The 27,572-nt window shown below is 39.6% G+C and overlaps 2 protein-coding genes across 2 annotated transcripts in view; both read right to left on the minus strand.

Annotated features, from left to right (window-relative positions):
• LOC129443937 (NACHT, LRR and PYD domains-containing protein 3) overlaps positions 1-27,572 on the minus strand; it is a 104,945-nt gene that overhangs the window by 74,496 nt on the left and 2,877 nt on the right. The window contains exons 4-10 of the mRNA XM_073860203.1: positions 27,170-27,273; positions 26,392-26,496; positions 25,639-25,743; positions 25,413-25,517; positions 25,187-25,291; positions 21,395-21,499; positions 21,092-21,187 (exon numbers count right to left, since the gene is read on the minus strand). Coding sequence (XP_073716304.1) covers positions 21,092-21,187; positions 21,395-21,499; positions 25,187-25,291; positions 25,413-25,517; positions 25,639-25,743; positions 26,392-26,496; positions 27,170-27,273 — 725 coding nt within the window. The remainder of the gene's footprint in view (positions 1-21,091; positions 21,188-21,394; positions 21,500-25,186; positions 25,292-25,412; positions 25,518-25,638; positions 25,744-26,391; positions 26,497-27,169; positions 27,274-27,572) is intronic.
• The window catches only part of LOC141349154 (NACHT, LRR and PYD domains-containing protein 3-like), a 110,630-nt gene that overhangs the window by 24,770 nt on the left and 58,288 nt on the right, over positions 1-27,572 (minus strand). The window lies entirely within an intron of this gene.

Below are 27,572 nucleotides of genomic sequence, written 5' to 3' on the forward strand. Positions count from 1 at the left end.
GTAAAAGAAACCCCACATTTTAAACAAACGGGGGCACTAGTGAGACACTTAAGAGACACGCCTTTGTCTGACCTTTTTGTCAACACTTAACAGCCGACAACTCTGATGTGTGTGCCAAATTTAAATTTAATCTAAGCACGCCAAGAGCCTTAAATATGCCTGAAATGAAAGTAAAGTTTGACGCGTTGCCATGGGAACAGCGTTCGAGATGTCAAAAATTCCTTCGCAATTTAGCATCTACAATGTCTCAGCATGATGTTGACCACTTTTGGTGTCAATCGCATGAATCCCATACAAGGAGTATTCAAAAGTTCACAGCATGTAACTGTCAGTCTTAAATATGTGTAAAAATGAAAGTAAAGTTTGACACGTTGCCATGGGAACAGAGTTGGAGATATCAAAAATCCCTTCGCAATATATCGTCTACAATGTCTCTGCATCATGTTGTCCACTTTTGGTGTCAATTGCATGATTATTCTAGAAGGAGTATTTAAAAGTTAACTGCATGCAACTGAAGGGCTTAAATATGCCTTTAAAATGAAAGTAAAGTTTGATGCGTTGCCATGGGAACAACGTTTGAGATATCAAAAATCCCTTCGCAATTTATCATCTACTATGTCTTGGCATCATGTTGACCACTTTTGGTGTCAATCGCATAAACATTCTAGGAGGAGTATTTAAAAGAACATCACATGGAACTGTCAAAAAAATCAACCTTTGTGACTGCAACACTTCCTGGCGCCTGGTGGTGGCGCTATACCCGAGACTCACAATAGGCACATCGATGCGATCAGAATCTTCAGACGAACAAACACCCCACGTGTCATCACTATAAGACATTTTTTGCCTTAGATATTAGACACTTCCTGTTTCTCTGATTTCGCCATGACTTTGCCACTTCGCCATGGCAACACCGTTCGAGATATCAAAAATCCCTTCGCAATTTAGCAAGTCCAATGTCTTGACATCATGATCACCACATTTGGTGTCATTTGCATGAATCCCCTAGGAGAAGTATTCAAAAGTTCACCGCATGCATTTTTTAAACAATCCAAAATGGCGGACTTCCTGTTGGGCGGAGCTAAAATGTTAGAGGGCGAAAGTTGTTCGGGTCGATGAGATCTATATGTGTACCAACTTTCGTAAATGTGCGTACATGTTTGCCCGATCTGTGCACTCCTGTTTGTTTTTGCATTACAGGGGGCGCTACAGAGCCCCCGTGCCACGCCCGTGTTCCAGCCTTTGGCTTTCGGCGATCACGGACGACTCTGATGTCTGTGCCAAATTTCAAGAGCTTTCGAGTATGTTAAGGCCCCCAAAATATCCAAAAGTGTTGAAAAAAAAAAAGAAAAAAAGAAATAAAAAATATAGCTGCAAGCAGCAATGGCGGGCCCTCGCACGTTTTTTTACCGCTACACGGTGCGTCCGAGAAAATGACGCACGGTGGGCAAGGGCATCAAGTGGGTAAAATATCAGTGGGCTATTTAATGTTGTTTCTGAGCCATTTGGGTACTGTAGGTAAAAGAAACCCCACATTTTAGACAAACAGGGGCACTAGTGAGCCACTTAAGAGACACATCTATGTCTGACCTTTTTGTCAACACTTAACAGCCGAAAACTCTGATGTGTGTGCCAAATTTAAAGTTCAACTAAGCACGCCAAGAGCCTTAAACATGCCTGAAATTAAAGTAAAGTTTGACGCATTGCCATGGGAACAGCGTTCGAGATGTCAAAAATTCCTTCGCAATTTATCATCTACAATGTCTCGGCATCATGTTGACCACTTCTGGTGTCAATCGCATGAATCCCATACGAGGAGTATTTAAAGGTTCACAGCATGTAACTGTCAGCCTTAAATATGTGTAAAAATTAAAGTAAAGTTTGATGCATTGCCATGGGAACAGCGTTCGAGATATCAAAAATCCCTTCGCAATTTATCATCTACAATGTCTCTGCATTATGTGGACCACTTCTCGTGTCAATCGCATGAAAATCCTAGAAGGAGTATTTAAAAGTTAACTGTATGCAACTGAAAGGCCTAAATATGCCTTTAAAATGAAAGTAAAGTTTGACAGGTTGCCATGGGAACAGCGTTTGAGATATCAAAAATCCCTTCGCAATTTATCATCTACAATGTCTCGGCATCATGGTGACCACTTTTGGTGTCAATCACATGAAAATCCTAGAAGGAGTATTTAAAAGAACATTGCATGGAACTTTCAAAAAAATCCAGCTTTGTGACTGACACACTTCCTGGCGCCTGCTGGTGGCGCTATACCCGGGAGTCACAATAGGCACATCGATGCGATCGGAATCTTCAGATGAACAAACACCCCGCGTGTCATCACAATAAGACATTTTTTGCCTTAGATATTAGACACTTCCTGTTTCTCTGATTTCGCAACAACTTTGTCGGCCTGCCATGGCAGAACCGTTCGAGATATCAAAAATCCCTTCGCAATTTAGCAAGTCCAATGTCTCGACATCATGTTCACCACTTTTGGTGTCAATCGCATGCATTCTCTAGGAGGAGTATTCAAAAGTTCAACGCATGCATTTTTTAAACAATCCAAAATAGCTGACTTCCTGTTGGGCGGAGCTTAAATGTTAGAGGGCGAAAGTTGTTCGGGTCGATGAGATCTATAAGCATACCAACTCTCGTACATGTGCGTACATGTTTGCACGATCTGTGCCCCAATGTTTGTTTTTGCATTGCAGGGGGCGCTACAGAGCTCCCTTGCCACGCCCGTGGTCCAGCCTTTGCCCGGACCTGATGGCCGACGACTCTGACGTGTGTGCCAAATTTCAAGAGTTTTCGAGTATGTTAAGGCACCCAAACTGGCCAAAAGTGTTAAAAAAAAATAAAAATAAAAAAAAAAACAATAATAATCCTAAGGAAAACAATAGGGCTTCGCACCTTTCGGTGCAGGCCATTCTGGCCTGCTCCTCGGTGCTCGGGCCCTAATAATAATCCGAGCAAAAACAATAGGGCTTCGCACCTTTCGGTGCAGGCCATTCTGGCCTGCTCCTCGGTGCTCGGGCCCTAAATATAGCTGCAAGCAGCAATGGCGGGCCCTCGCACGGTTTTTTACCGCGACACGGTGCCTCCGAGAAAACGATGCACGGTGGGCAAGGGCATCAAGTGGGTAAATATCAGTGGGCTATTTAATGTTGTTACTGAGCCATTTGGGGACTGTACTTAAAAGAAACCCCACATTTTAGACAAACGGGGGCACTAGTGAGCCACTCAAGAGACACGCCTATATCTGACCTTTTTGTGCACACTTAACAGTCGACAACTCTGATGTGTGTGCCAACATTTAGGTTAATCTAAGCACGCCAAGAGCCCTAAATATGCCTGAAATAAAAGTAAAGTTTGCGGCATTGCCATGGGAACAGCGTTCGAGATATCAAAAATCCCTTCGCAATTTATCATCTACAATGTCTCAGCATCATGTTGACCACGTTTGGTGTCAATCGCATGATTATTCTAGAAGGAGTATTTAAAAGTTCACTGCATGCAACTGTAAGGCTTAAATATGCCTTTAAAATGAAAGTAAAGTTTGACGCGTTGCCATGGGAACAGCGTTCGAGATATCAAAAATCCCTTCGCAATGTATCATCTACTATGCCTCTGCATCATGTTGACCACTTCTCGTGTCAATCGCATGAAAATCCTAGAAGGAGTATTTAAAAGAACATTGCATGGAACTGTCAAAAAAATCCAGCTTCGTGACTGACACACTTCCTGGCGCCTGGTGGTGGCGCTATACCCGAGACTCACAATAGGCACATCGATGCGATCGGAATCCTTGGCCGAACATACACACTGCGTTTCATCCCAGTAAGACATTTTTTGCTTTAGATATTGGACACTTCCTGTTTCTCTGAATTTGCCATAAATTTGTCGCCTCGCCATGGCAACACTGTTCGAGATATCAAAAATCCCTTCGCAATTTAGCAAGTCCAATGTCTCAGCATCATCTTCACCACGTTTGGTGTCAATCGTATGAATTCCCTAGGAGAAGTATTTAAAAGTTCATGACTGACACACTTCCTGGCGCCTGGTGGTGGCGCTATACCCGAGACTTACAATAGGCACATCGATGCGATCGGAATCATAAGACAAACAAACACCCCGCATGGCATCACAATAAGACATTTTTTGGCTTAGATGTTAGACACTTTCTGTTTCTCTAAATTCGCCATGACTTTGTCACCTCGCCATGGCAGAACCGTTCGAGATATCAAAAATCCCTTCGCAATTTAGCAAGTCCAATGTCTTGACATCATGATCACCACGTTTGGTGTCATTTGCATGAATCCCCTAGGAGGAGTATTCAAAAGTTCATCGCATGCATTTTTTAAACAATCCAAAATGGCGGACTTCCTGTTGGGCGGAGCTAAAATGTTAGAGGGCGAAAGTTGTTCGGGTCGATGAGATCTATATGTGTACTAACTTTCGTAAATGTGCGTACATGTTTGCCCGATCTGTGCATCAATGTTTTTTTTTGCATTACAGGGGGCGCTACAGAGCCCCTGTGCCACGCCCGTGTTCCAGCCTTTGCCCGTTCGCAATGACGGACGACTTTGACGTCTGTGCCAAATTTCAAGAGTTTTCGAGTATGTTTAGGCACCCAAAATGCCCAAAAGTGTTAAAAAAAATAAAAATAATAATAATAAAAAAAAAAATAATAATAAATCCTAAGAAAAACAATAGGGCTTCGCACCTTTCGGTGCAGGCCATTCTGGCCTGCTCCTCGGTGCTCGGGCCCTAATAATAATCCGAGCAAAAACAATAGGGCTTCGCACCTTTCGGTGCAGGCCATTCTGGCCTGCTCCTCGGTGCTCGGGCCCTAAAAATAATAAATTCGAGCAAAAACAATAGGGCTTCGCACAGGCCCGGAGTGGGTAATCGGGAGAACCGGGAGAATTCCCGGTGGGCCGCTTAACTTTTGGGCTGGTCGAGTTTTTTTTTTTTTTACATTTGTCACGTTAGTGAGTCTATCTTCTCTTAAATGACACTTCACACGTTTCGCATTGACACTGCAGCGCGCAGCCTCTGCATGGGTTGTACCATGTGAAGGAGTTTTCCCCTCCCCTCCCATAGAGTTGGTTCGGTCCATAGCACGTCTTTTCCAAAACTTTTCTCCGGTAGGCTGGACCGGCTCTACCGTAACAATACGCATCTGAGAGGAGGAGGGCGTAAAATAACAGGTTGAAGAAAAAGCCATTGGAGGAGGATGCTGCCAAATGTGCCAAACTTACAGATTTATTTTCAAGAGGATAAACAAAAGTGACAACAGGTAACTTAAAGAGAAATACGCCTAGTAATGGTTAGCATTAGCAACGTAACTATTCGGCTAATACCGTTTTCAAACTATTTACAAGCCAACATTTTTTGTTAAAATATTAGCCTTTTGTGTATACATGTGATTAATAGACTTTGCAAATATTATGCAAGCAGTTTTTGAGCAGCAGATAAGCCAGTTCCCCGCTGAAAACGAGGAGGCAATGAGTAAACAATATGAGTTAAAGTTATTTAACCCTCAGGTTGTGTTCAGAACCTTATAACACCTTTTGTGTTCCCAGTCAAAAATGACCAGCCTAAAAAAGCTAAATCACTTTTTATGCTATATATTTACCCAATATTGGATTCAATATTTTTTGTCAAACTGTTTTCTTTTTTAATTAGGACTGGGTTTTATATTTCTATTTGCACCTGATTAATCATAGGCCTCATAGTATTAGCAATGCTAATAATTTATCAACCTTTTCTTGTGGAATAGACTCTAAACAGGGCTGGGTTAACTTATTTTTGACCCATAATGGGTAAATATTGGACAGAACACGCTGCTGGGTTAAAATGGACCCAATGCTGGGTTGTTTTAACCCAACTGTTGGGTTATTATAATCCATGGTTGCATAACAACAACCCAACATTGGGTTATTTTGAACCCAGCATGTGTTCTGTCCAATATTTACCCATTATGGGTAAAAAATAACCCAGCCTTTTTTAGAGTTTAGAGGAATATTTTTGTTAACTTCTCATCTTAAGTGAAATATTATTTAACTTTTACCTTATTTGTTGAACCATGATATTAATAAAAACTATAGTAAGAGCTGAACTGTTGCTTTATTTATCCAATTTGAAATTTGGAATAACACTATGGACAAAGTGGGCCGGTTTTGGGCCTGAAACTCCCGGGCTGAAAAGTGGCCCCACTCCGGCCCTGGCTTCGCACCTTTCGGTGCAGGCCATTCTGGCCTGCTCCTCGGTGCTCGGGCCCTAAATATAAGGGCAAATTAAGTCAGATGGATAGTACAACACAGGCAAGTCAATAAAAATCAATTTGCAGTGACTGTTTAGTGTATAAAGTGTCCAGCGTTGCACACTTCGAATTTTTGTTGAATGAATGCATCATCTGGGTACTTAAAGTACACTTTGTTTTGTGGTATTTTCAATACTTGAACACAGTACTTAAACTTTTTTATTCTAGAAAATGATGTAGAATAGTGCATACATGTGTGATTTGGATTCAACTTTAATCATTTTAATAACCAGTCCATTTAAAATCATAATAATCATTCAACAATCACTTCAGAAAATGTGCTAAAAACAACAAAGACAATTATTTACTTACGAGAGTGTCTCTAGTTTAAAATGTGAATCCTCCTTTAAATCAGAGAGCAGCTTCTTTCCTGAATCACTTAGATCATTCCCAAACAGATCCAGTTCTCTCAGATGTGTGTTTGATCTCAGAGCTGAAGCCAAAGCTGCACAACCTTCATCTGTGACACCACAAACACACAACCTGCAGATAACAATAACACACACTGAACTCTCTGACTTCACTACACATCACATAAGTTCAGATTTAAAGTCTCTGGAAAAAAATAAGCAAATTCACCCATCAATGGTGCTTTTCAATGTTTCTTTAAATTTGGTTAAATTAATGAATGAAATCAAAACACAACTCAGCTTTAAATAAATGATTTGTTTGTTTATACAAAAAGAGAGAAACTGAGAGGAAACACTGTAAAAATCAAAACTGTGTTATTAAAAATATCAGTAAAGAATCACTGAAGACAAATGTGATGAAATAAACCCACAAAAGTCATCTGTTAAAGATGTGATGAAACTCATTTATGATCTTACTCCAGTGTCTCCAGTTTACAGTTTGGATTCTTCAGTACATCACAGATCAGCTTCACTCCTGAATCTTCAAGATTATTTTCAGACAGATCAAGTTCTCTCAGATGTGTGTTTGATCTCAGAGCTGAAGCCAAAGCTGCACAACCTTCATCTGTGACACCACAATGACACAACCTGTAGAAAACAATAACACACACTGAACTCTCTCACTTTACTACACATCACATAAGTCCAGATTTAAAGTCTCAGGAAAAAAATAAGCAAAATCACCCATCAATGGTGCTTATCAATGTTTCTTTAAATTTGGTTAAATTAATGAATGAAATCAAAACACAACTCAGCTTTAAATAAATGATTTGTTTGTTTATACAAAAAGAGAGAAACTGAGAGGAAACACTGTAAAATTCAAAACTGTGTTATTAAAAATATCAGTAAAGAATCACTGAAGTCAAATGTGATGAAATAAACCCACAAAAGTCATCTGTTAAAGCTCCCAGCAAACATAAGGCCAGCGGTCCAAAAGCGGAGCACCAGCGTTTTGCCCATCGTTTTTCCAGTGGACCATCAGCGGCAGCCGCTACTTTTTCGACAGAGGTCCGGTGTCGGACCGCTGCCCCAGCTAACATCCCACCAAACATGAGACGTCTCCCCGACGTGCAGATCATGTCTATATTAGGTTGGTTGGTCCAGGCCCTTATCTGTATGTCTATACAACGTGCAGATCTGGTACAGTATCTGGACGTCTGACTATGACCCCTCTTGGATGTCAGGTAGACGTCCTAAAGGCGTTCGGGAAATCATAAAAATATTTTATACAAACGTGGTTTATGAGTTCTGAGTCAAAAAACATAAACATCACGTGTATTTTTGTAGAATATTTTGTTAAGCTGTTAAAATAATGTAATCTTTCTATATGAATGTGTGTTCAAAAACATAGCACTGCTCATAGATAAAGTTCCACCTTCACTGCTGTCTCTCTCTCTCTCTCTCTCTTTAATTAACAGAGATGTATATGCTGACGTTTTATTGAAAATCTTTTGTCACCATAATGACGATCAGTAATTCCTTTAGTTGGGTAGTTTGACTCTTTGACTTTTCATATTAGTGTTTGGTCTTTATAAGAGTGTTTGTTAAAACATTTTATTTGTTGTAAAGAAAATTTGTTATAAACAAAACTCACATGTGGATCTTACAACTTCACTGAACTTTTATCAACAGTAATACCACATATATAAAGTCTGTAAATTAATTTTGTAAAGCATGTAGTATTGTCTCAATTTCTCAGTTGATTAGAGGTGTCAGATCCAACTTGTTATTTAAGTTCATACCCCCACTGGGAAGCGCTTATATAAAATTAAAAGTCCGGATGTTGTTGTCACATATGCAGACATCGGGAGTGACCCCATGAATCACAACAGTGGTGACACTCTCTGGACTCATAAGTTTTTATAATACGCTGGTGCAATGCATTGCAACATTTAGAAAACTCACCATCATTGTGATTCATGAGCTGATTCTTGATGTCTGCATCTGTGTCAAAAACTCTAGACTTTACATTTTTTATTACAGCCACAAGTTTGCATTTCCTGTTACAGTAGGCACCGAAGTACGTTCATTGCAGCTCCAAACAAAACTGAAATAGAAGTTTACTTTTTTATCTGTGCTGTTAGTTCAGTTATATTATACCACCGCTTCTAACAATCAATGTACTTAATATGCACTTTTCAGTGGTGATGTGAGACACAAGTAAGTTGCGTTGGCAACAAATGCTTTGTGCAATAATAATGTGTTTTATCAAACACTATCATCAAGCAGCGTACATACTACAACAAAGAGTCAAACTACCCAACTAAAGGAAACACTGATCATCATGATGGTGACAAAACATGTTCAATAAAACATTAGAATCTTTTTTAGAAATGACAAAAAATAGAGTGAATTTGGTTTGTTTAGTCAGTATGGTCCTACTTTAAAACAATGCTTTGTCATCACCATTACAAACAGTTGTTTTAACATTGTTTTAGAGAATAAACATGTAACAATTATCCAGCGAGAGCAAGCGAGGGAGGGAGAGTGAAGTTCACGTCACGTCACTTCACTTCAATTATTGAACGATAGAGAGACAGAGAGAGAGAGACGGCAAGAGCGAGAGAGCAAGATTGCAGACGCAGATATTTAAGGTGGAACTTGTATTTTTGGGAATTATCTATAAGCAATATTTTTGAACATTTATTCATATATAAAGATTATATATATATACATCTGATGTCTAAAATGGCTACATTTAAATAGTTTAACTTTGCGTGGAGGTCCCCTTCACTGGTGGCTTGCCACCCAAGAAACGTCGGCAGACCCGACAGCTTTTTTACATTGGTCGGTTTGCCGAAGGTGCCCCGACGGTGGTCCGACCGCGTCAAGCCGCTGACTTCATGCCGCCCAAAAACCGCCGGCGGACCGCCAGGTCATTGTTTGCTGGGATGTGATGAAACTCATTTATGATCTTACTTCAGTTTCTCCAGTTTACAGTTTGGATTCTTCAGTCCATCAGAGATCAGCTTCACTCCTGAATCTCTTATTTGTTTATTCTCAGACAGATCCAGATCTCTCAGATGTGTGTTTGATCTCAGAGCTGAAGCCAAAGCTGCACAACCTTCATCTGTGACATCACAAATACACAACCTGTAGAAAACAATAACACACACTGAACTCTCTCACTTCATTACACATCACATAAGTTCAGATTTAGTCTCTGGAAAAAAAGCAAAATCCCCCATAAATGGTGCTTATCAATGTTGCTTTAAATTTGGTTAAATTAATGAATGAGAGAAACTGAGAGGAAACCCTGTAAAAATCAAAACTGTGTTATTAAATAATATTAGTAAAAAATCACTGAAGATAAATGTGATGATATAAACCCACAAAAGTCATCCGTTAAACATGTGATGAAACTCATTTATTTTTTTGTGATCAACTTTTTATTAAATTTTTTTTTTTACACACAGAATGTACACATCCTTTTGTGCCTGCCAGGTAGCACATATGGGTAGTCAAGGACATAGAGCAGGCATCATATTGAAAATTTAAATAAAACACGAAAAAAAAAAAAAACAACAACAACAACTATATACATTTGCCAAAGCCTTGAAACTAAATAAATTAGTAAATAGGTAAATAAGATAAATATAAATGAAATAAGTATCTTTAAGACCCAACTTAATTATGTGCTAAATTCAGGGAAAAACGGGTGGTTTCTAAAGCGCAACAATAACCTTGTCCCAAACATCCAGAGTTGTACATCGTGCTTTGTGGATGACAGCCAGTGATCTCTCTATAATAACAATGTCCCTAAAATAGTTATACCATTCTTTTATGGAGGGTGGTCCAGGAGAAAACCAGGAATGAATGATAGTTTTTTTTGCAGCAGTTAAACCAGCAAATATTACTTTCTTAGAAGCTAAATTCGTGCAGATATTAAAAGAAGAATCATCATTAAATAAAAATAAAGTTAAACATTTAGGGACTGGGAAGCCCAAAATGTCCTCAAGAAATGTTGCAACCTTAGACCAAAGATTAGAGACATCTGGGCAGTCCCAGAAAATGTGTAAGTAAGTACCAATCGTATTCAGATTACATTTTGTACAATTTGGGGTATCCGTAAGCTTCATTTTAAAACGTCTATATGGGGAAAAGTAGAACTTCTGAATAAACTTGAAGTGAATCAACTGGTGTGCAGGATTCTTTGATGAAAAACTCACATTATTCCATACATTCCCCCAGTCCAGTTCTATATCTCTCTCCTTAAGATCATGATTCCATGATTCAATCACTCCCAGAGGTTTATCACATTTTGAGATTAGTTGTGTATATATTCTAGACACCAGTCCAGTGCATGATGTTCCAGAATTAATCCATGGACTCAAAGGGTGCACAGACAATGGCGAATCCCAGGGAACTCCATGAGCTTTTATGGCTGATCTCAGTTGCAGGTACAGAAACCAGGAGGATCCAGGAAGAGAATAATCTACTTTGAGGTCCTGAAATGATTTTAAGCCATTTTGTCCATACAAATCCTTCAAAATGTAAACTCCCTTAGACGCCCAGCTCGCATTAAAATATGGGCCAGAGTTTTGCAATAGATTGTAGTTATACCATATGGGGGAGCGATCACAAAGTTTAGTAGTGCAACCCATATGATTCTGAACCGTTGACCAAACCTGCAGGCAGTTGCCTATAATTGGGCCAAAAACCTTGTGTGCTGATTTAGGTTTAAGTCCAGCAAATAGCAGATCTTCAATTCTATGAGGTTTTACAATTTCTTGTTCTATATTTCGCCAGGGAAGTACAGAGTCTGTGTCACACCAAGTTGTGAATGATTTCACTTGAAAGGACCAATAATACAATTTGAGGTTAGGCAGTGCTAGACCACCAGATAGTTTCATTCGTTGAAGAGTACTTAGACGAATACGGGGTTTTTTACCATCCCAAATAAAATCAGAAATCCGAGATTGCAGTTCCTCAAAATAATTTACAGGTGGAGGTAGAGGTATCATTGAAAAAAGAAAGTTCAACCTGCCAAGAATATTCATTTTTACTATTGAAATTCTACCTTGCAGTGACATTTTGAGATTAGACCATCTCTGCATATCTGCAAAGATTTCAAGTTTAGGTTTGTCATAGTTTATACGTGATATATTAGAAAAATCTGTTATTTTTAAACCTAAATAAGTAAACGCTGTGACATGCCATTGAATATGCGGAATATTTGGTAATGTGAGACACTTAGCTGCGACATTCAAGGGTACAAGAAGGGATTTGTCCCAGTTTATTTTATAACCTGAAAATTGTCTAAATTTGGTAAATGTTTTTATTATTTGGGTTATGGAGATATGTATATTAGTAAAATATAATAATATATCGTCAGCATAGAGAGAAATTTTATGTTGTGTTCCTTTTATGACTATAGGGGCTATTAGAGAATCCAATCGAATTGACTGTGCTAACGGTTCAACCGACAGTGCAAAAAGTAAGGGGGAAAGAGGGCAGCCCTGGCGAGTACCACGATGCAGAGGAAATGACTTTGATAGAATGTTACCCGTTAATACAACTGCATAAGGATTAGTATAAAGTGTTTTGACCATAGATATGAAGGCTTTCCCGAAGCCAAATTCTTCCAAAACTATCCAGAGATATTCCCAGCTCACCCGATCAAAGGCCTTTTGCGCATCTAAAGTGAAAACGGCTGCTGGTAAAGTATCCTTTTCAACTGCATGGATGATATGCAAAAGACGTCTAACATTATTAGATGCAAGTCTTCCCCTTAAGAATCCAGACTGATCAAAATGTATTAGTTTGCTTACAGATGCTTCAAGCCTTTTAACTAAAAGTTTAGCAAAAATCTTTAACTCTGTTGTAATCAAAGATATTGGCCTATAGCTACCATAATTCAGAGGAGACTTGCCTTTCTTAAGCAACACAGAAATAAGTGATGTGTTTTGATCACGATGAAATGAACCAGTGTTAAAAGCATAGTTGATTGAATTTAAAAGTAGTGGTCCAATGCTATCCCATAGTTCCAGGAACAACTCTGGGGGAAACCCATCTAGTCCTGGAGATTTACCTCTTTTCATTGAGGACAGAGCATCTTTTAATTCTGTAATAGTAGGTGGAGCATCAAGGAGTTCTGCTTCATCTCTGGATAAGGAGGGTAAATTGAGCTTTGAAAGATATGACTTAAGGGCATTTGGATCAAAAGATGTCTCGGCTTCATAAAGATTAGAATAGAAATGTCTGAATGTAGCATTAATTTCCTCTGCATCGTAGGTAACCGATCCTAATGGAGTTTCGATTGCATTAATAATAGAAAATGATTCATTTTGCTTTATTTTGGCAGCTAGAAGTCTGCTTGAACATGAAACTCATTTATGATCTTACCTCAGTTTCTCCAGTTCACAGTTTGGATTCTTCAGTCCATCACAGAGCCGCTTCACTCCTGAATCTCTTATTTGTTTATTATCAAACAGTATCAGTTCTCTCAGATGTGTGTTTGATATCAGAGCTGAAGCCAAAGCTGCACAACCTTCATCTGTGACATCACAACCACTCAACCTGTAGAGAACAATAACACACACTGAACTCTCTCACTTTACTACACATCACATCAGTTCAGATTTAAAGTCTCTTTAAAAATAAGCAAAATCACCCATCAATTGTGCTTATCAATGTTTCTTTAAATTTGGTTAAATTAATGAATGAAATCAAAATACAGCTCAGCTTGAAATAAATGATTGTTGTGTTTGTTTGTTTGTTTGTTTACAAAAAGAGAGAAACTGGGAGGAAACACTGTAAAAATCAAAACTGTGTCATTAAATAATATCAGTAAAGAATCACTGAAGACAAATGTGATGAAATAAACCCACAAAAGTCATCTGTTAAAGATGTGATGAAACTCATTTATGATCTTACTTCAGTTTCTCCAGTTTACAGTTTGGATTCTTCAGTCCATCACAGATCAGCTTCACTCCTGAATCACTTATTTGTTTATTCACAGACAGATCCAGATCTCTCAGATGTGAGTTTGATGTCAGAGCTGAAGCCAAAGCTGCACAACCTTCATCTGTGACATCACACTGACACAACCTGTAGAGAACAATAACACACACTGAACTCTCTCACTTTACTACACATCACATACGTTTAGATTTAAAGTTTCTAAAAAAAAGCAAAATCACCCATCAATAGTGCTTATCAATGTTTCTTTAAATAAGTTTAAATTAATGAATAAAATCAAAACACAACTCAGCTTTAAATAAATGATTGTTTTTTGTTTGTTTATATACAAAAAGAGAGAAACTGAGAAGAAACACTGTAAAAATCAAAACTGTGTTATTAAAAATATCAGTAAAGAATCACTGAAGACAAATGTGTTGATATAAACCCACAAAAGTCATCTGTTAAAGATGTGATGAAACTCATTTATGATCTTACTTCAGTTTCTCCAGTTTACAGTTTGGATTCTTCAGTACATCAGAGAGCCGCTTCACTCCTGAATCTCTTAGATTATTTACAGACAGATCCAGATCTCTCAGATGTGTGTTTGATCTCAGAGCTGAAGCCAAAGCTGCACAACCTTCATCTGTGACATCACACTGACACAACCTGTAGAGAACAATAACACACACTGAACTCTCTCACTTCATTACACATCACATAAGTTCAGATTTAAGTCTCTTTAAAAATAAGCAAAATCACCCATCAATGGTGCTTATCAATGTTTCTTTAAATTTGGTTAAATTAATGAATGAAATCAAAATACAGCTCAGCTTTAAATAAATGATTGTTGTGTTTGTTTGTTTGTTTGTTTGTTTGTTTGTTTGTTTGTTTATATACAAAAAGAGAGAAACTGAGAGGAAATACTGTAAAAATCAAAACTGTGTTATTAAATAATATCAGTAAAGAATCACTGAAGACAAATGTGATGATATAAACCCACAAAAGTCATCTGTTAAAGATGTGATGAAACTCATTTATGATCTTACTTCAGTTTCTCCAGTTTACAGTTTGGATTCTTCAGTCCATCAGAGAGCAGCTTCACTCCTGAATCACTTAGTTTATTCCCAGACAGATTCAGAACTCTCAGACATGAAGATTTTGAAGTTAGTACTGAAGTCAGACCAGAAAAGCTTTTCTCTGACAGTTCACAATCATAAAACCTGAGAATGACAAAATATTAGAGATACAATTTAAATCCACAAAAAACAGAAAAAAACAAAACATGCGCGTGCGCGCAACACACACGCGCGCGCACGCACGCACGCACACACACACACACAGACTTAATGATTGCACACATTGTGACTTACTTAGCTGATCTTGATGCTTCAACCACAGGCAGCAGCTTCTGAAGAACTTCATCTGATGTCATGTGATCTTTGTTGATGTCTCCGTTTATGTATTTCCTCAACTCAAACACATCTAACTGTTCTGATGTCAGCAAAATGAAAACCACTGCTGACCACTGAGAAGAGGTGATTTTCTTGTTTGATAGATTTCCAGACTTTATATACTTCTGGACTTCATTCACAAGAGACTGATCACCCAGTTCATTTAAAGAGTGAAACAGATTGATGGATTTATCTGGTTTGGGATTCAATCTTATTCTGATTTTAATGTAGTTAACAGTTTTCTCTTTGCTCCAGGAGATTTTCTCTTTGTGTTTCAGAAGATCCTGCAGAAGTTTCTGATTGGACTCCAGTGAGAGACCCAGAAGAAATCTGAGGAAAAGATCCAGATGTCCATTCTTACTCTGTAGAGATTTATCCACAGCTCTCTGATGCAGATGTGATATTGTGTCACATGTGAACTCATTTGCATATTTTGACGGTACATATTCATTGTGTAGAGCCCTCTTATATAACAGGAATGAATACAGCACATATAGAGCTGCTAGATGTTCCTGAATGCTCAGATGAACAAAGCAGTAAACTTTCCCCTGATACAAACCAAACTCCTCTCTGAAGATCTGAGTACACAATCCTGAGTAAACTGATGCTTCTGATACATCAATGCCACAATCTCTCAGGTCTTCATCATAGAAGATCAGATTGCCTTTCATAAGCTGCTCATAAGCCAGTTTACCCAGTTTAAAGATCATGTCTTCATCTATATCAGTCCTCTCATAGTCCTTCTGATGTTTGATGTTTGTCTGAATGATCAGGAAGTGTGTGTACATTTGAGTGAGAGTCTTGGGGATCTCTCTTCTCTTTGCTTCACTCATCATTCTCTCTAGAACAGTGACTGAAATCCAGCAGAAGACTGGGATGTGACACATGATGTAGAGACTCCTGGATGACTTCAGGTGTGAGATGATTTGATCAGACAGACTCTTATCACTGATTCTCTTCCTGAAGTATTCCTCCTTCTGTGGATCACTGAAGCCTCGTACCTCTGTGACTCGATCAACACACTCAGAGGGGATGAGATCAGCTGCTGCTGGTCTGGAGGTGATCCAGATGAGAGAAGAGGGAAACAGATTCCCCTTGATGAGGTTTGTCAGCATCACGTCCACTGAGGTTGATTTACTTACATCACACAACCTCACACTGCTGTGAAAATCCAGAGACAGACGACACTCATCCAAACCATCAAAGATGAACAACACTTTATATTTATCACTGAAGATTTCCATTTCTTTTGTTTGTGGAAAGAAAAGATGAAGAAGATCTAAAAGACTGAGTGTTTTGTCCTTCATCAAATTGATCTCTCTGAAAGGAAGTGGAAATATGAGGTGGACGTCCTGATTCTCTTTCTCTTCAGCCCAGTCCAGAATGAACTTCTGTACAGAGACTGTTTTTCCAATGCCAGCGACTCCCTTTGTCAGCACACTTCTGATGTGTTTGTCTTGTTCAGGTAAAGGTTTAAAGATGTCATTACATTTGATTGGTGTCTCCTCTGTTGTTGTTCTTCTGGATTGTGTCTCAATCTGTCTCACTTCATGTTCATTATTGATCTCTCCACTTTCACTCTCTGTGATGTAGAGCTCTGTGTAGATCTCATTCAGTAGTGTTGGGTTTCTCTGCATTGATGTTACCTCATACAAACACTCAAACTTCTTCTGTAGATTTGATCTGAATGTGTTCAAGACTTCAGCACATTTAATGTCAGGGCTGTTAAAGGAACAAAAGAGTTAGAATGGTAACTGTACAGAGATATAAAGAGCAACATTTCATAGAGAAACAGAAATAGCTTTCATTCCAAATGTGAGCTGATTGCAAATTTGTAATGTAAAAAGGGTCTACAATCTGTTAGGTCCCAGTTAGTGCTGGGCCTGTGTTTGTTTTTTATGTTTTAGGCAGGTCGTTATTGGGGGCGTGGTCTTTCCACCTGTGGCTCATCACTGGGCTTATAAGAACTCCAGCGCAGTGGATTTGGGGGGAGACACGCAGCGATGTGACGGCACTGGACCGAGCGGCTTTCCTTTGTGTTTATGTTATGATTTGCGTTTACATTCATGCAGACCTTTAGCTTACAGTACTCTTTCATGCATCCTTCATCACTGACGTTCATATACTGACTACTGACTGTTTATTTATATTTTGTTAAACTTATTTTGTTAAATAAATTGCTTCTTTTTCTATTTACCCGCCTGTGTTGCCTCTTGTTAATGTTGCAACTTTGAGCCAGTTGTAACATATGGGGGCTCGTCCGGGATCTGAAATTGTAACAAATCCCATCTGCTATATTATCACATTTAGGCCCCCAAACTACTGAACTATTAGATATATTTTACACATTTGTTTTTTCTTTATATCTTTCTTTATATATTTACTGTGTTTATCAGTGCCCGCTTGCAAAAATCCCTAAGATATAAGGTTAAGGGTACCCTTAATAAAACATGAGTTGCAAGAATAAAACTAAGGTTTTACTTAAAGGGTAATTCCGGTATTTAACACTTTGAGTCTCATTTCTGGTTTGTTTTGGATGAACTACAGTGATGGACACAGAAATTTTGACAATGGGTCGTGTCTTGAGTTTTTGACTCGTCTAGAAGCGTCCCCTGACTGCTTCAGAATGGAAGTCAATGGCCATGCACAAACATGTCATCAAAACAACACTCCACGTTCACCTTCAAAACTGTGCCACTCACCGAGCGGTTCGTGGTGTTTGTTGATGATCAAAAACAAGTTGTGTAGCGAAATACAGTTTCTGTCGTGTTTTATTTGGCATTTTGTAAAATTCCATTGACTTCTCTTGGAAGACGCATTGCTCGCTGATATATCACTCCGCCGCCGGGAAACAGAAAATGGTCTGTTTACTCTCAGAAGAAATTTTTCCCATATTTGTAGGGCTGGACCAGAATATTCGTTCCATGGGTTGACATTCGATTTTCAGTTTTGAGATTCGAATATATATAGATATATTACAGCGTTAATGCAGAGCTTTTGCCAAGCAGGAAGTGCGCTTCACGCTCCCGCTCTATAGGTGGCGCAGAGAGACCAACATCCATAGCCAACAGCACTAGTGGAAGAGATCACCTCAATCGGAAAGCACGCTTCCTGCTTTGGCATTCACGCTAATAGTGTTGTAAATAACGTTCAGTTTCTTGCAAAAACTGATTGATTTGCTTCATAAGACGTCAATATGTCACACGGAGTTATGGGGGATTACTGTTGTATTGGATATATATGCTTTAGCTCTTAAAGTGTGCGGATCTGTTGACTTGCATGACGGAGCACTGGGGTTTCTGCAAAATATCTTCTTTATTGTCTTGCTGATGAAAAAACATATTGGATGGTGTAAGTGTTATTAATAAACTTGATTTTGAAAGTATGCTACCGTTTTATTACAGTTTGTTGGACTACGTTCATTCATGCTTCAGACTCAAATATAGAGCGGAAGTATATACGCGGTTGTGAGGTATCTGAAAAAATAGTTCCACTATAGCAAATAACACGGATTGAAATCATACATTGCGCAAATATATTTGTTTTTAATCATCAACGAACACCACGAACCCCTCGGTGAGTAGTACAGTTTTGAAAATGAACGTTAAGTGTTGTTTTAATGACATGTTTGTGCATGGCCACCGACCTCCATTCCGAAGCAGCCAAGAGACGCCTCCAAACGAGCCGAAAAGTCAAGACACGACCCATTGTCAAAACCCCTGTGTCCATCACCGTAGCCCATCCAAAACAAACCAGAAATGAGACCCAAAGCGCTAAATACCGGAATTATCCTTTAAGAAACATAAGGGCCCAGTCACACCAAAAGCGTTTATGGCAGTTGCAGGCGCCTTTTTTGAATGATATTCTATGGTCAGGGCGCGTTTGCGCGCTGTTTATGCGCGCCGAGCGCCTTGCGGTTTTCTGCCGCCTGCCGCGCACGCGTTTTTGAAGGAGCGCTGAGAGCGGAGAAGCGCCTGACGTCATTCGCGTCTTCCATTGTCCAATCGAATGAGGGGAGAGGCGGGCCTTACGTTGTGGTGAGGGAAGTTTACAGTTGCTTTGAAGAACCGGACTCCACTCGCTCACTCTCTCCTGCGTGTTTGTGCACCTCTTACCCTCAAACAAGGTCAGAGCAAGCGTCCTCTTTTTAAAGTTTCTGCTAATATGACAGTTAACAGCAAAAGAGCGCTCACGCTTCAATATTTGATTGACAAGACAGCTGACTCGGTGGTTGCTTAGCAATATGAAAAGCCGCGCACCACTGCTCTTTTTAAAAAAAAAAGGCAGTGCGTCGCGCCTTGCGTTTGCAAGCATTTAAAGCGCTTTTGGTGTGACTGGCCCCTTAGGCTGTCAATAAGTATTTACCCTTAAATGCTACAAAAAAATGTTGCAACAAAGTCCTACCCATTTTCCCTTAAAAACTTAAGGGACTATAACAGGTCCCTTAACGTCACACGCGATGGCTGATTTTATGGTTATTTAAAGCAACACTATGTAGTTTCCATGTAAAAATTACTTACAGCTCCCCCATGTGGTTGAAAAGCGCAGCAGTGCCTGGTATCAGACACTCTTCTGCAGGCAGGGGGAGGGGCGGGGCTGTGTGCTCTACCCTCCACCGCCACTTTCAGAGTGTGCCTGTAGCAGCTAGGAGGTTGTTCAGGTTGCAGCAACAGTACAATTTGTCCAGTTAAAAGTTGTTCTATCACTGAAATAATTTTAGAGACATTATTTAAAGGTAAAAAACTACATAGTGTTGCTTTAAGTAGAGGAGTACCATGGACCATTTCAAACAATCAAAAATAATCGCTTAGAGTAAAGTGATTAGGAGTTATTAGGAGAATATCGGTTTGATTGTCAGTCAATCCAAAAGTGCTTCAAGTTTGAATTTCTTTGAAGTTTCACTTTACAGTCTTTTATTTGTGACATTTGATTGTACACAAATTGTACCGCCTGCGTGCGTTGATTTTTTTTATGCTGTAAGGTTTTGTAACTATAGCAACCGCTTCTCCATTGCCGTGTTTTGACATAAGGTGTGTTCGACATCGGCTGTGGCTGGATGTAACCGATCGGCGAGATTAGCCACGTGCAGGCGGGGAGGAGCTGAAAACGGAAACGTGAAGTCGGACGCGCTGTGGTTCCCGTAGTTTGCTGCATTTACGTCACGCATGGCTGATCACGTGCCGTTTGCTTGCTTAATCGCATTAAACATGATTTGTAAGATGAAAGCTACATAAAAAGTGAATTATACTGTTTTGAATGTCCGTGTATGAGCATGAGTGGAACTGAAGAGGCTTACAGCAGTGTTTTTACAAGAATAAAGTTCAACATAAGCATATATTATTTAAATACCAATGTATTTAAATAATATATGCTATGTTTTTTATCCATTTTATTTTGATGAAGATGACACAATATAACATCGCGACTACATGAAAATAGCTTTAACTGTTATAAAAATACAGATTTGTGAGCATTTGTGGAACTGAGGGCGTGAAAAAAAACATGAAACACACATGATTGTTGTCATGTGGTGACTCTGACCAATCGTGAAACAGCTGTGTCATCATTACAGCCCATGCAGCTCCTCTTCGCGAACTGCGCTGGCTAACTCAGGGGGCTGATCTCGAATCGCTCTTGCGGTACTTAAAAACCATATGACACAGTCACGTGCCTGCAGCGCCAGCTTAAGTCGGACAAAGTTACTAACCGGAATGCACTGCTTCAAGTCAGCCGCCGATCGGTCTGCGCAGCGTCGCATGAAGTCAAACACACCTACAGACTACAGCTTAGTAAAAGCACTTAGGTAAGGGTGACAGTTCAGACGTTTGTTGCAACGCTCTTAAAGAAATCCCTTACCTCAGGCATCTTTTCTTCCTCAGGGAAACCCTTACAGGTTCTTTAAATTATTTTACAGATAAATATTTTATGCTGCTATTAATGACCAGAAACAGTGTAAAAATACAGTAAAGTCTTGATGCAATTCACGTTAATGTACCTAATATCTAGAATTTTTTTCTGGATAGGTGCAGACTGGTTCATGGACGCACAGATGGGTTCTGGTGACTCTGAAATTTGGAGTTTGTTCTGACTCCTGAAAACATTCAAGAGAAAATTCATGAAAACTGATAACTGACTGAAATATTCCCATTTCATTATTATTCTTATGAATAAATTATTCAGTTACAACAATTTTATATGTGGGTAAACATGTAGAAGTACACAATGGTTAAAAGACATTTTTAAGATTACTTATTTAAATATGATTGAATAAGGTCAACATGTTTTGTGTAGCATTTACCCAAAGTCAAGTTTATTGTGTTCCTGTAACTCAGGTGGATGATGCATAGACCGGTCACTCTTCATGGACACACAGCTGGGGTCTGATCTGTCCATCTGATCTGGACTGTGACAAAACATGAAGAGAATCCACAATCATACAATGGTTTTTACTCAGTTTTTATAAGAATAAAACATAATACCGGTCCAGACTTTTTATTACACACACACACAAAAAATGGTGCTAAACAGCATTAAAAGTGTATCACAGGCTCGCAGTCATAGAGAGGAAAACCATTAAGTTCTATCAGTGTTTCTTTATTTGATCTCTGCTGTCTGCTTTTATCCGTCTCTTTATCATTGTGTCTATCCAGCTCAGTCTGTACAACAAACCCTGTGTATAAGGTCAACATGTTGGGGTATCATTTACCCAAAGTCAAGTTTATTGTGTTCCTGTGACCCAGATGGATGATCCATAGACGGTCACTCTTCATGGACACATAGCTGGGACATTTGCATTTCCATTGCATAGTACCCCACAGTTTAGGTCGGGTCAGCTCACCTTACTTTGGCTTGGTTATCTTTTCCATCCAGTTTATTAAAGGAATAGTCCACTCATCCCCAACACCAAACCATGTTATTACTAAGAACCGTTGATACATCCCTCCATCATCCGCGCGCGTGCACGCAAGCGCCGGAGCGTGCTGCGACGCTTCGATAGCATTTAGCTTAGCCCCATTCATTCAATGGTACCATTTAGAGATAAAGTTAGAAGTGACCAAACACATCAACGTTTTTCCTATTTAAGACAAGTATTTATACGAGCAAGTTTGGTGGTACAAAATAAAACGTAGCGCTTTTCTAAGCGGATTTAAAAGAGGAACTATATTTTATGGCGTAATAGCACTTTTGGGAGTACTTCGACTCGCCTGAAAAGTCCGCGCCCCTTCTCACTCTCATAATGGGAGAGGGAGAGTGTTACTGCGCCGAGTCGAAGTACTCCCAAAAGTGCTATTACGCCATAAAATATAGTTCCTCTTTTAAATACGCTTAGAAAAGCGATACGTTTTATTTTGTACCACCAAACTTGCTCATATAACTACTCGTCTTAAATAGTAAAAACGTTGATGTGTTTGGTCACTTCTAACTTTATTTCTAAATGGTACCATTGAATGAATGGGGCTAAGCTAAATGCTATCAGAGTGTAGCAGCGCACTCCAGCGCTTACGTGCACGCACACAGATGATAGAGGGATGATTCAACAGTTCTTAGTTAAGGTAATAACATATTTTAATATTGAAAATGAGTAGACTATTCCTTTAACACTTGGGAGTGGGACGGATTATAGGCGTGTTGTTATATTTCCGCTGCCTACTTCTGTGACATCATACAAGTGAGAGCATTGTTGGAATGCTATACATCCCCATACATTCATTTATTTATCAATCTGCCACAAAATTAAAATTGGCCACCACAAATAGATGTTTGCACTTCACGTTTATCATTAACTGTCTCACATGACAGTTTCTGTACAAACACCCATGGCGTCAGTCGACGTGCTCCGCTGAGCCTCATTTAAAGGAACAGTATGTAGGATTGTGGCCAAAACTGGTATTGCAATCACAAAACTTGTGGCTAAAACTGGTACTGCAATCACACAACTGGTGGCCAATACACAACATGACAACATAAACATCAGTTGAGGGCTGCAACTCCACTTTTTAAATGACAATATCCTGACCATAACACTGTTGTCAGTGGTATAAGTATTTGAAATGAAAATGATTTCTTAATGTCTAGTACCATATCAGGGCCATTTTATGATTAATTGATATAAATTTCTTACATACTGTTCCTTTAAGTTGCATTTAAGCATATATGCGGACGAGTGCGTCGCGAATGTGCCGCCACAAACTGCAAGGTTCTCATCGCTAAAATGGAGTTTTGGAACTTACAGCAAAGCACAGGTGACAACAGGTTTACTCGAGACAGTGCAAGCTAGCACAAAGGTAAAGCTAATCTTTTACATTATAGCGATGACGCTGGTGGTGACGATTCTCTCAGATCAATCAGTGATCTACAGTGTTTTCGCATCATGTTTTGGTATCAGCTCGGGTCGCTTGGAACATAGATGTACATAATAAAGGCTAGATGTCTCGTCCACGCCTGGCGCCCAACACAGCCAGCTGCAGCACCCTGTCTCAGCTGTTGTCTCGCATCCACTGCCTGCCGCAGCGTTCCACTCTAAAAACAAACGGTGCTATATAGCACCAAATGTGGTTCCTTGCTCGCAATCATAGAAGAACCATCCCCAGTGCCACACAGCACCGGCGAAGCACCAGTGAAGCACCTGTGTAGAACCATATAGTGTTTTGTAGAACCATATGTGGTGCTATAGTGGTGCTATATGGCCCCTATATGGTTCTACACAGGTGCTACACAGGTGCTCCACCGGTGCTACACGGCACCAAAAATGGTTCCTCCATGGTCACGATCCAAAGCAACAGTTTTGGTGCTATAGCACCGCTTGGTTTTTTAGAGTGTGCCTCACCAGTTTTGTCTGTTGCCTCCTCCTATGTACCTTCATCACCCTGTTCATCACACCTTTGATTGTATATTCTTGTCTGCGCCTGTGTATATTTGTCATGTTTTGTTGATTCGTGTCGGTCATCCAGTCTGTGTTGTTCCCTGTCTAGTGTTCCCTTTAAGGGAGGGGGGAGTTCTGTCATGATTCTGCACTCTTATCCTTGTTTTACTCTTAGGGTGCTTCTCAATTCTTATTTGTGCATCCTTGTTTTCTTTCCTTGCTTTTCCTTTCGCAAGGACGGAGGCGATTATGTGTGTTTAATGACGTGACGATGTGAAGGGGGAGGAGATTTATACGTGCGTCAGGTTTAGTTGATAAAACACTTCCGCATAGGATACACTTGTGTATCCTCGCTCATGACTCCTCAGAAAGCTTCCTAAGTCCTTGTTCCTCACCTCCTCACAGTGCAATTAAAGAATTGAGATGTCCTACATGATGGCAGAGCTCGATCAGTTTCCAGGTCGTAGGATGTTGGAGCGAGGAGACGAGGAAGCATATTGAGAAGCACCCTTAGTCTTGAGGCAGGATCATGACAGACCCATGTCTTGTGTGCTTGTGTGTCTCATCTCCTGACCCCGCCCCCTCGTTTATCATCCCATTATTGTTTAACTCATGTGATCTGTTGTTCCCTTCTTGATTTGCTCCCCTATTTAATGCCCTTGTGTTTGCTGTCCTGTGCTGATTCGTTTTGTGCTATCAGTTGTGCTTGCATCGGTACTTACCAGTGTTCTCTAAAGCCAAGTGAATTTGTCTGTATATTGTTCTAGTTTAATGTTTTGTATCCTAGTCCTGTTCATGTCTTAGTCTAGTGTAGTCTTGTTTACATCTGTTTAGTCATTGCTTTGTTTTACCCCCTCGTGGGTTTTGTTTTGGTGTCTTGTTTGTAATAAAGAATTTGTGTTCATCTGATCCTGCCCCTGGGTTCTCTCCCTCTCTCCAATTTGGAGATCCATTACACCGCCGTAAGACATCTAGCCTTTGTTATGTATATCTATGGCTTGGAACCCCAACCGAGGTGGTACAACAAAAAGTATCAGGTACTATGTACTGCACTCAGTGGAAAAGCCCCAAAAAGTAAGCTGACCCGACCCAAACCGTGGGGTACTATGCTATGGAAAAGCGCCATAATACACAATACCCTAACAAACACTAGTTATGGTTAAAAGATAAATGATTATTTATTTAAATATGATTGAATAAGGTCAACATATTTGGTGTAGCATTTACCCAAAGTCAAGTTTATTGTGTTCCTGTAACTCAGGTGGATGATGCATAGACCGGTCGCTCTTCATGGACACACAGCTGGGGTCTGATCCGTTAATCTGGACTTGACTGTGACAAAACATGAAGAGAATACACAATACCCTTTCAAACACTCGTTTTGGTTAAAAGATAAATGATTATTTATTTAAATATGATTTAATAAGGTCAACATATTTGGTGTAGCATTTACCCAAAGTCAAGTTTATTGTGTTCCTGTAACTCAGGTGGATGATGCATAGACCGGTCGCTCCTCATGGACACACAGCTGGGGTCTGATCCGTTCATCTGGACTTGACTGTGACAAAACATGAAGAGAATACACAATACCCTAACAAACACTAGTTTTGGTTAAAAGATAAATGATTATTTATTTAAATATGATTTAATAAGGTCAACATATTTGGTGTAGCATTTACCCAAAGTCAAGTTTATTGTGTTCCTGTAACTCAGGTGGATGATGCATAGACCGGTCGCTCTTCATGGACACACAGCTGGGGTCTGATCCGTCCATCTGGACTTGACTGTGACAAAACATGAAGAGAATACACAATACCCTTACAAACACTAGTTTTGGTTAAAAGATAAATGATTATTTATTTAAAGGGGTCATAGCATGAAAATGTTAGCATTGCCACTTTGTAGGTTTGAGCAAAAATGTGTCGTTTTGGGTGTGTCTTTTAAAATGCAAATGAGCTGATGAAGTGCAAACACTGATCACAATGATGGTGGTTTGATGCAATTGAAACTCAATTGTGCTGTGAATTATTTTTCTCTCTTTCTTTCTCTCTGCACTAAATGGGAGTGCAGTGGTTGGATAGTGCAGATTAAGGGGGCGGTATTATTTTAATAAGATATCCTTATGACATCATAAGGAAAGCCAAATTTCAATGACCTATTTTTGCTCACACCAGCAAAGTGGCAATGCTAACATTTTCATGCCATGGCCCCTTTAAATATGATTTAATAAGGTCAACATATTTAGTGTAGCACAGTGGTTCTCAACTCCAGTCCTCGGGACCCGCTGCTCTGACACACTCAATTCAGTTCATGGAATCTATCCTAACAAGCTGATGATCTGAATCAGGTGTGTTAAATAAGGGAGACATGCACAATATGCAGAGCAGTGGGTCCCGAGGACTGGAGCCGAGAACCACCGGTGTAGCATTTACCCAAAGTCAAGTTTATTGTGTTCCTGTAACTCAGGTGGATGATGCATAGACCGGTCACTCTTCAAGGACACACAGCTGGGACCTGATCTGTCCATCTGTACTCGACTGTGACAAAACATGAAGAGAATCCACAATCATACAATGTTTTTCCTCAATTATTATAAGAATACAATCTATTGTAGGTCCAGACTTTTTATTTACACACACACACACACAAAATGGTGCTAAATAGCATTAAAAGTGGATCACAGGCTCGCAGTCATAGAGAGGAAAACCATATTAGGTGCTATCAGTGTTCATCTTTCTTTATCCGTCTCTTTATCATTGTATCTATCCAGCTCAGTCAGCACAACAAACCTTGTGACATCACAGCAAGAGGTACTGCAAGATGGTGGGGCCCTTGCATTGAAAACTCTAACAAAACCTTTTTTTACTATTAAATGGATACATTTATAGTATTTGTTATATATTTTTCCAGCAGGGTGTAAATCCCAACAGGGTGACCAGCCTTGTATAACCCTAAGAGAGCTCATTTTGTGATAACAACCGAGTGGATGCAGATTATCCTTTCTATTACACTGCAGTGTGTTCCTGTGAGGTGGATGATAAATAGACCGGTCACTCTTCATGGGCACACAGCAGGGTTTTTTGACAATTTTTATAAACATGAACTTGTATAATACACAATACCCTCACAAACACTAGTTTTGGTTAAAGGCAAATAATTACTTATTTAAATAGGATTGAATAATGTCAACATGTTTTGTGTAGTATTTACCCAAAGTCAAGATCATTGTGTTTCTGTAACTTAGGTGAAGGCTCCATAGACCAGTCGCTCTTCATGGACACACAGCTGGGGTCTGATCCGTCCATCTGGACCTGACTATGCCAAAACATGAAGAGAAACTACAATGATACAATGCTTTTTACTCAATTATTATAAAAATAAAATCTAATGCAGGTCCAGACACACAAGAGAAAATGGTGCTAAATACTAGCATTAAAAGTGGTTCACTAGCTTGCAATCATAGAGAGGAAAACCATTTTAAGTGCTATCAGTGTTCATCTTTCTTTATCTGACCTTTATCCGTCTCTTTATCATTGTATCTGTCCAGCTCAGTCAGCACAACAAACCCTGTGACATCACAAGAGGAGGTACTGCAAGATGGTGGCACCCTTGT

This window comes from Misgurnus anguillicaudatus, chromosome 3 (assembly GCF_027580225.2).
Source record: "Misgurnus anguillicaudatus chromosome 3, ASM2758022v2, whole genome shotgun sequence".
NCBI lineage: Eukaryota > Metazoa > Chordata > Actinopteri > Cypriniformes > Cobitidae > Misgurnus > Misgurnus anguillicaudatus.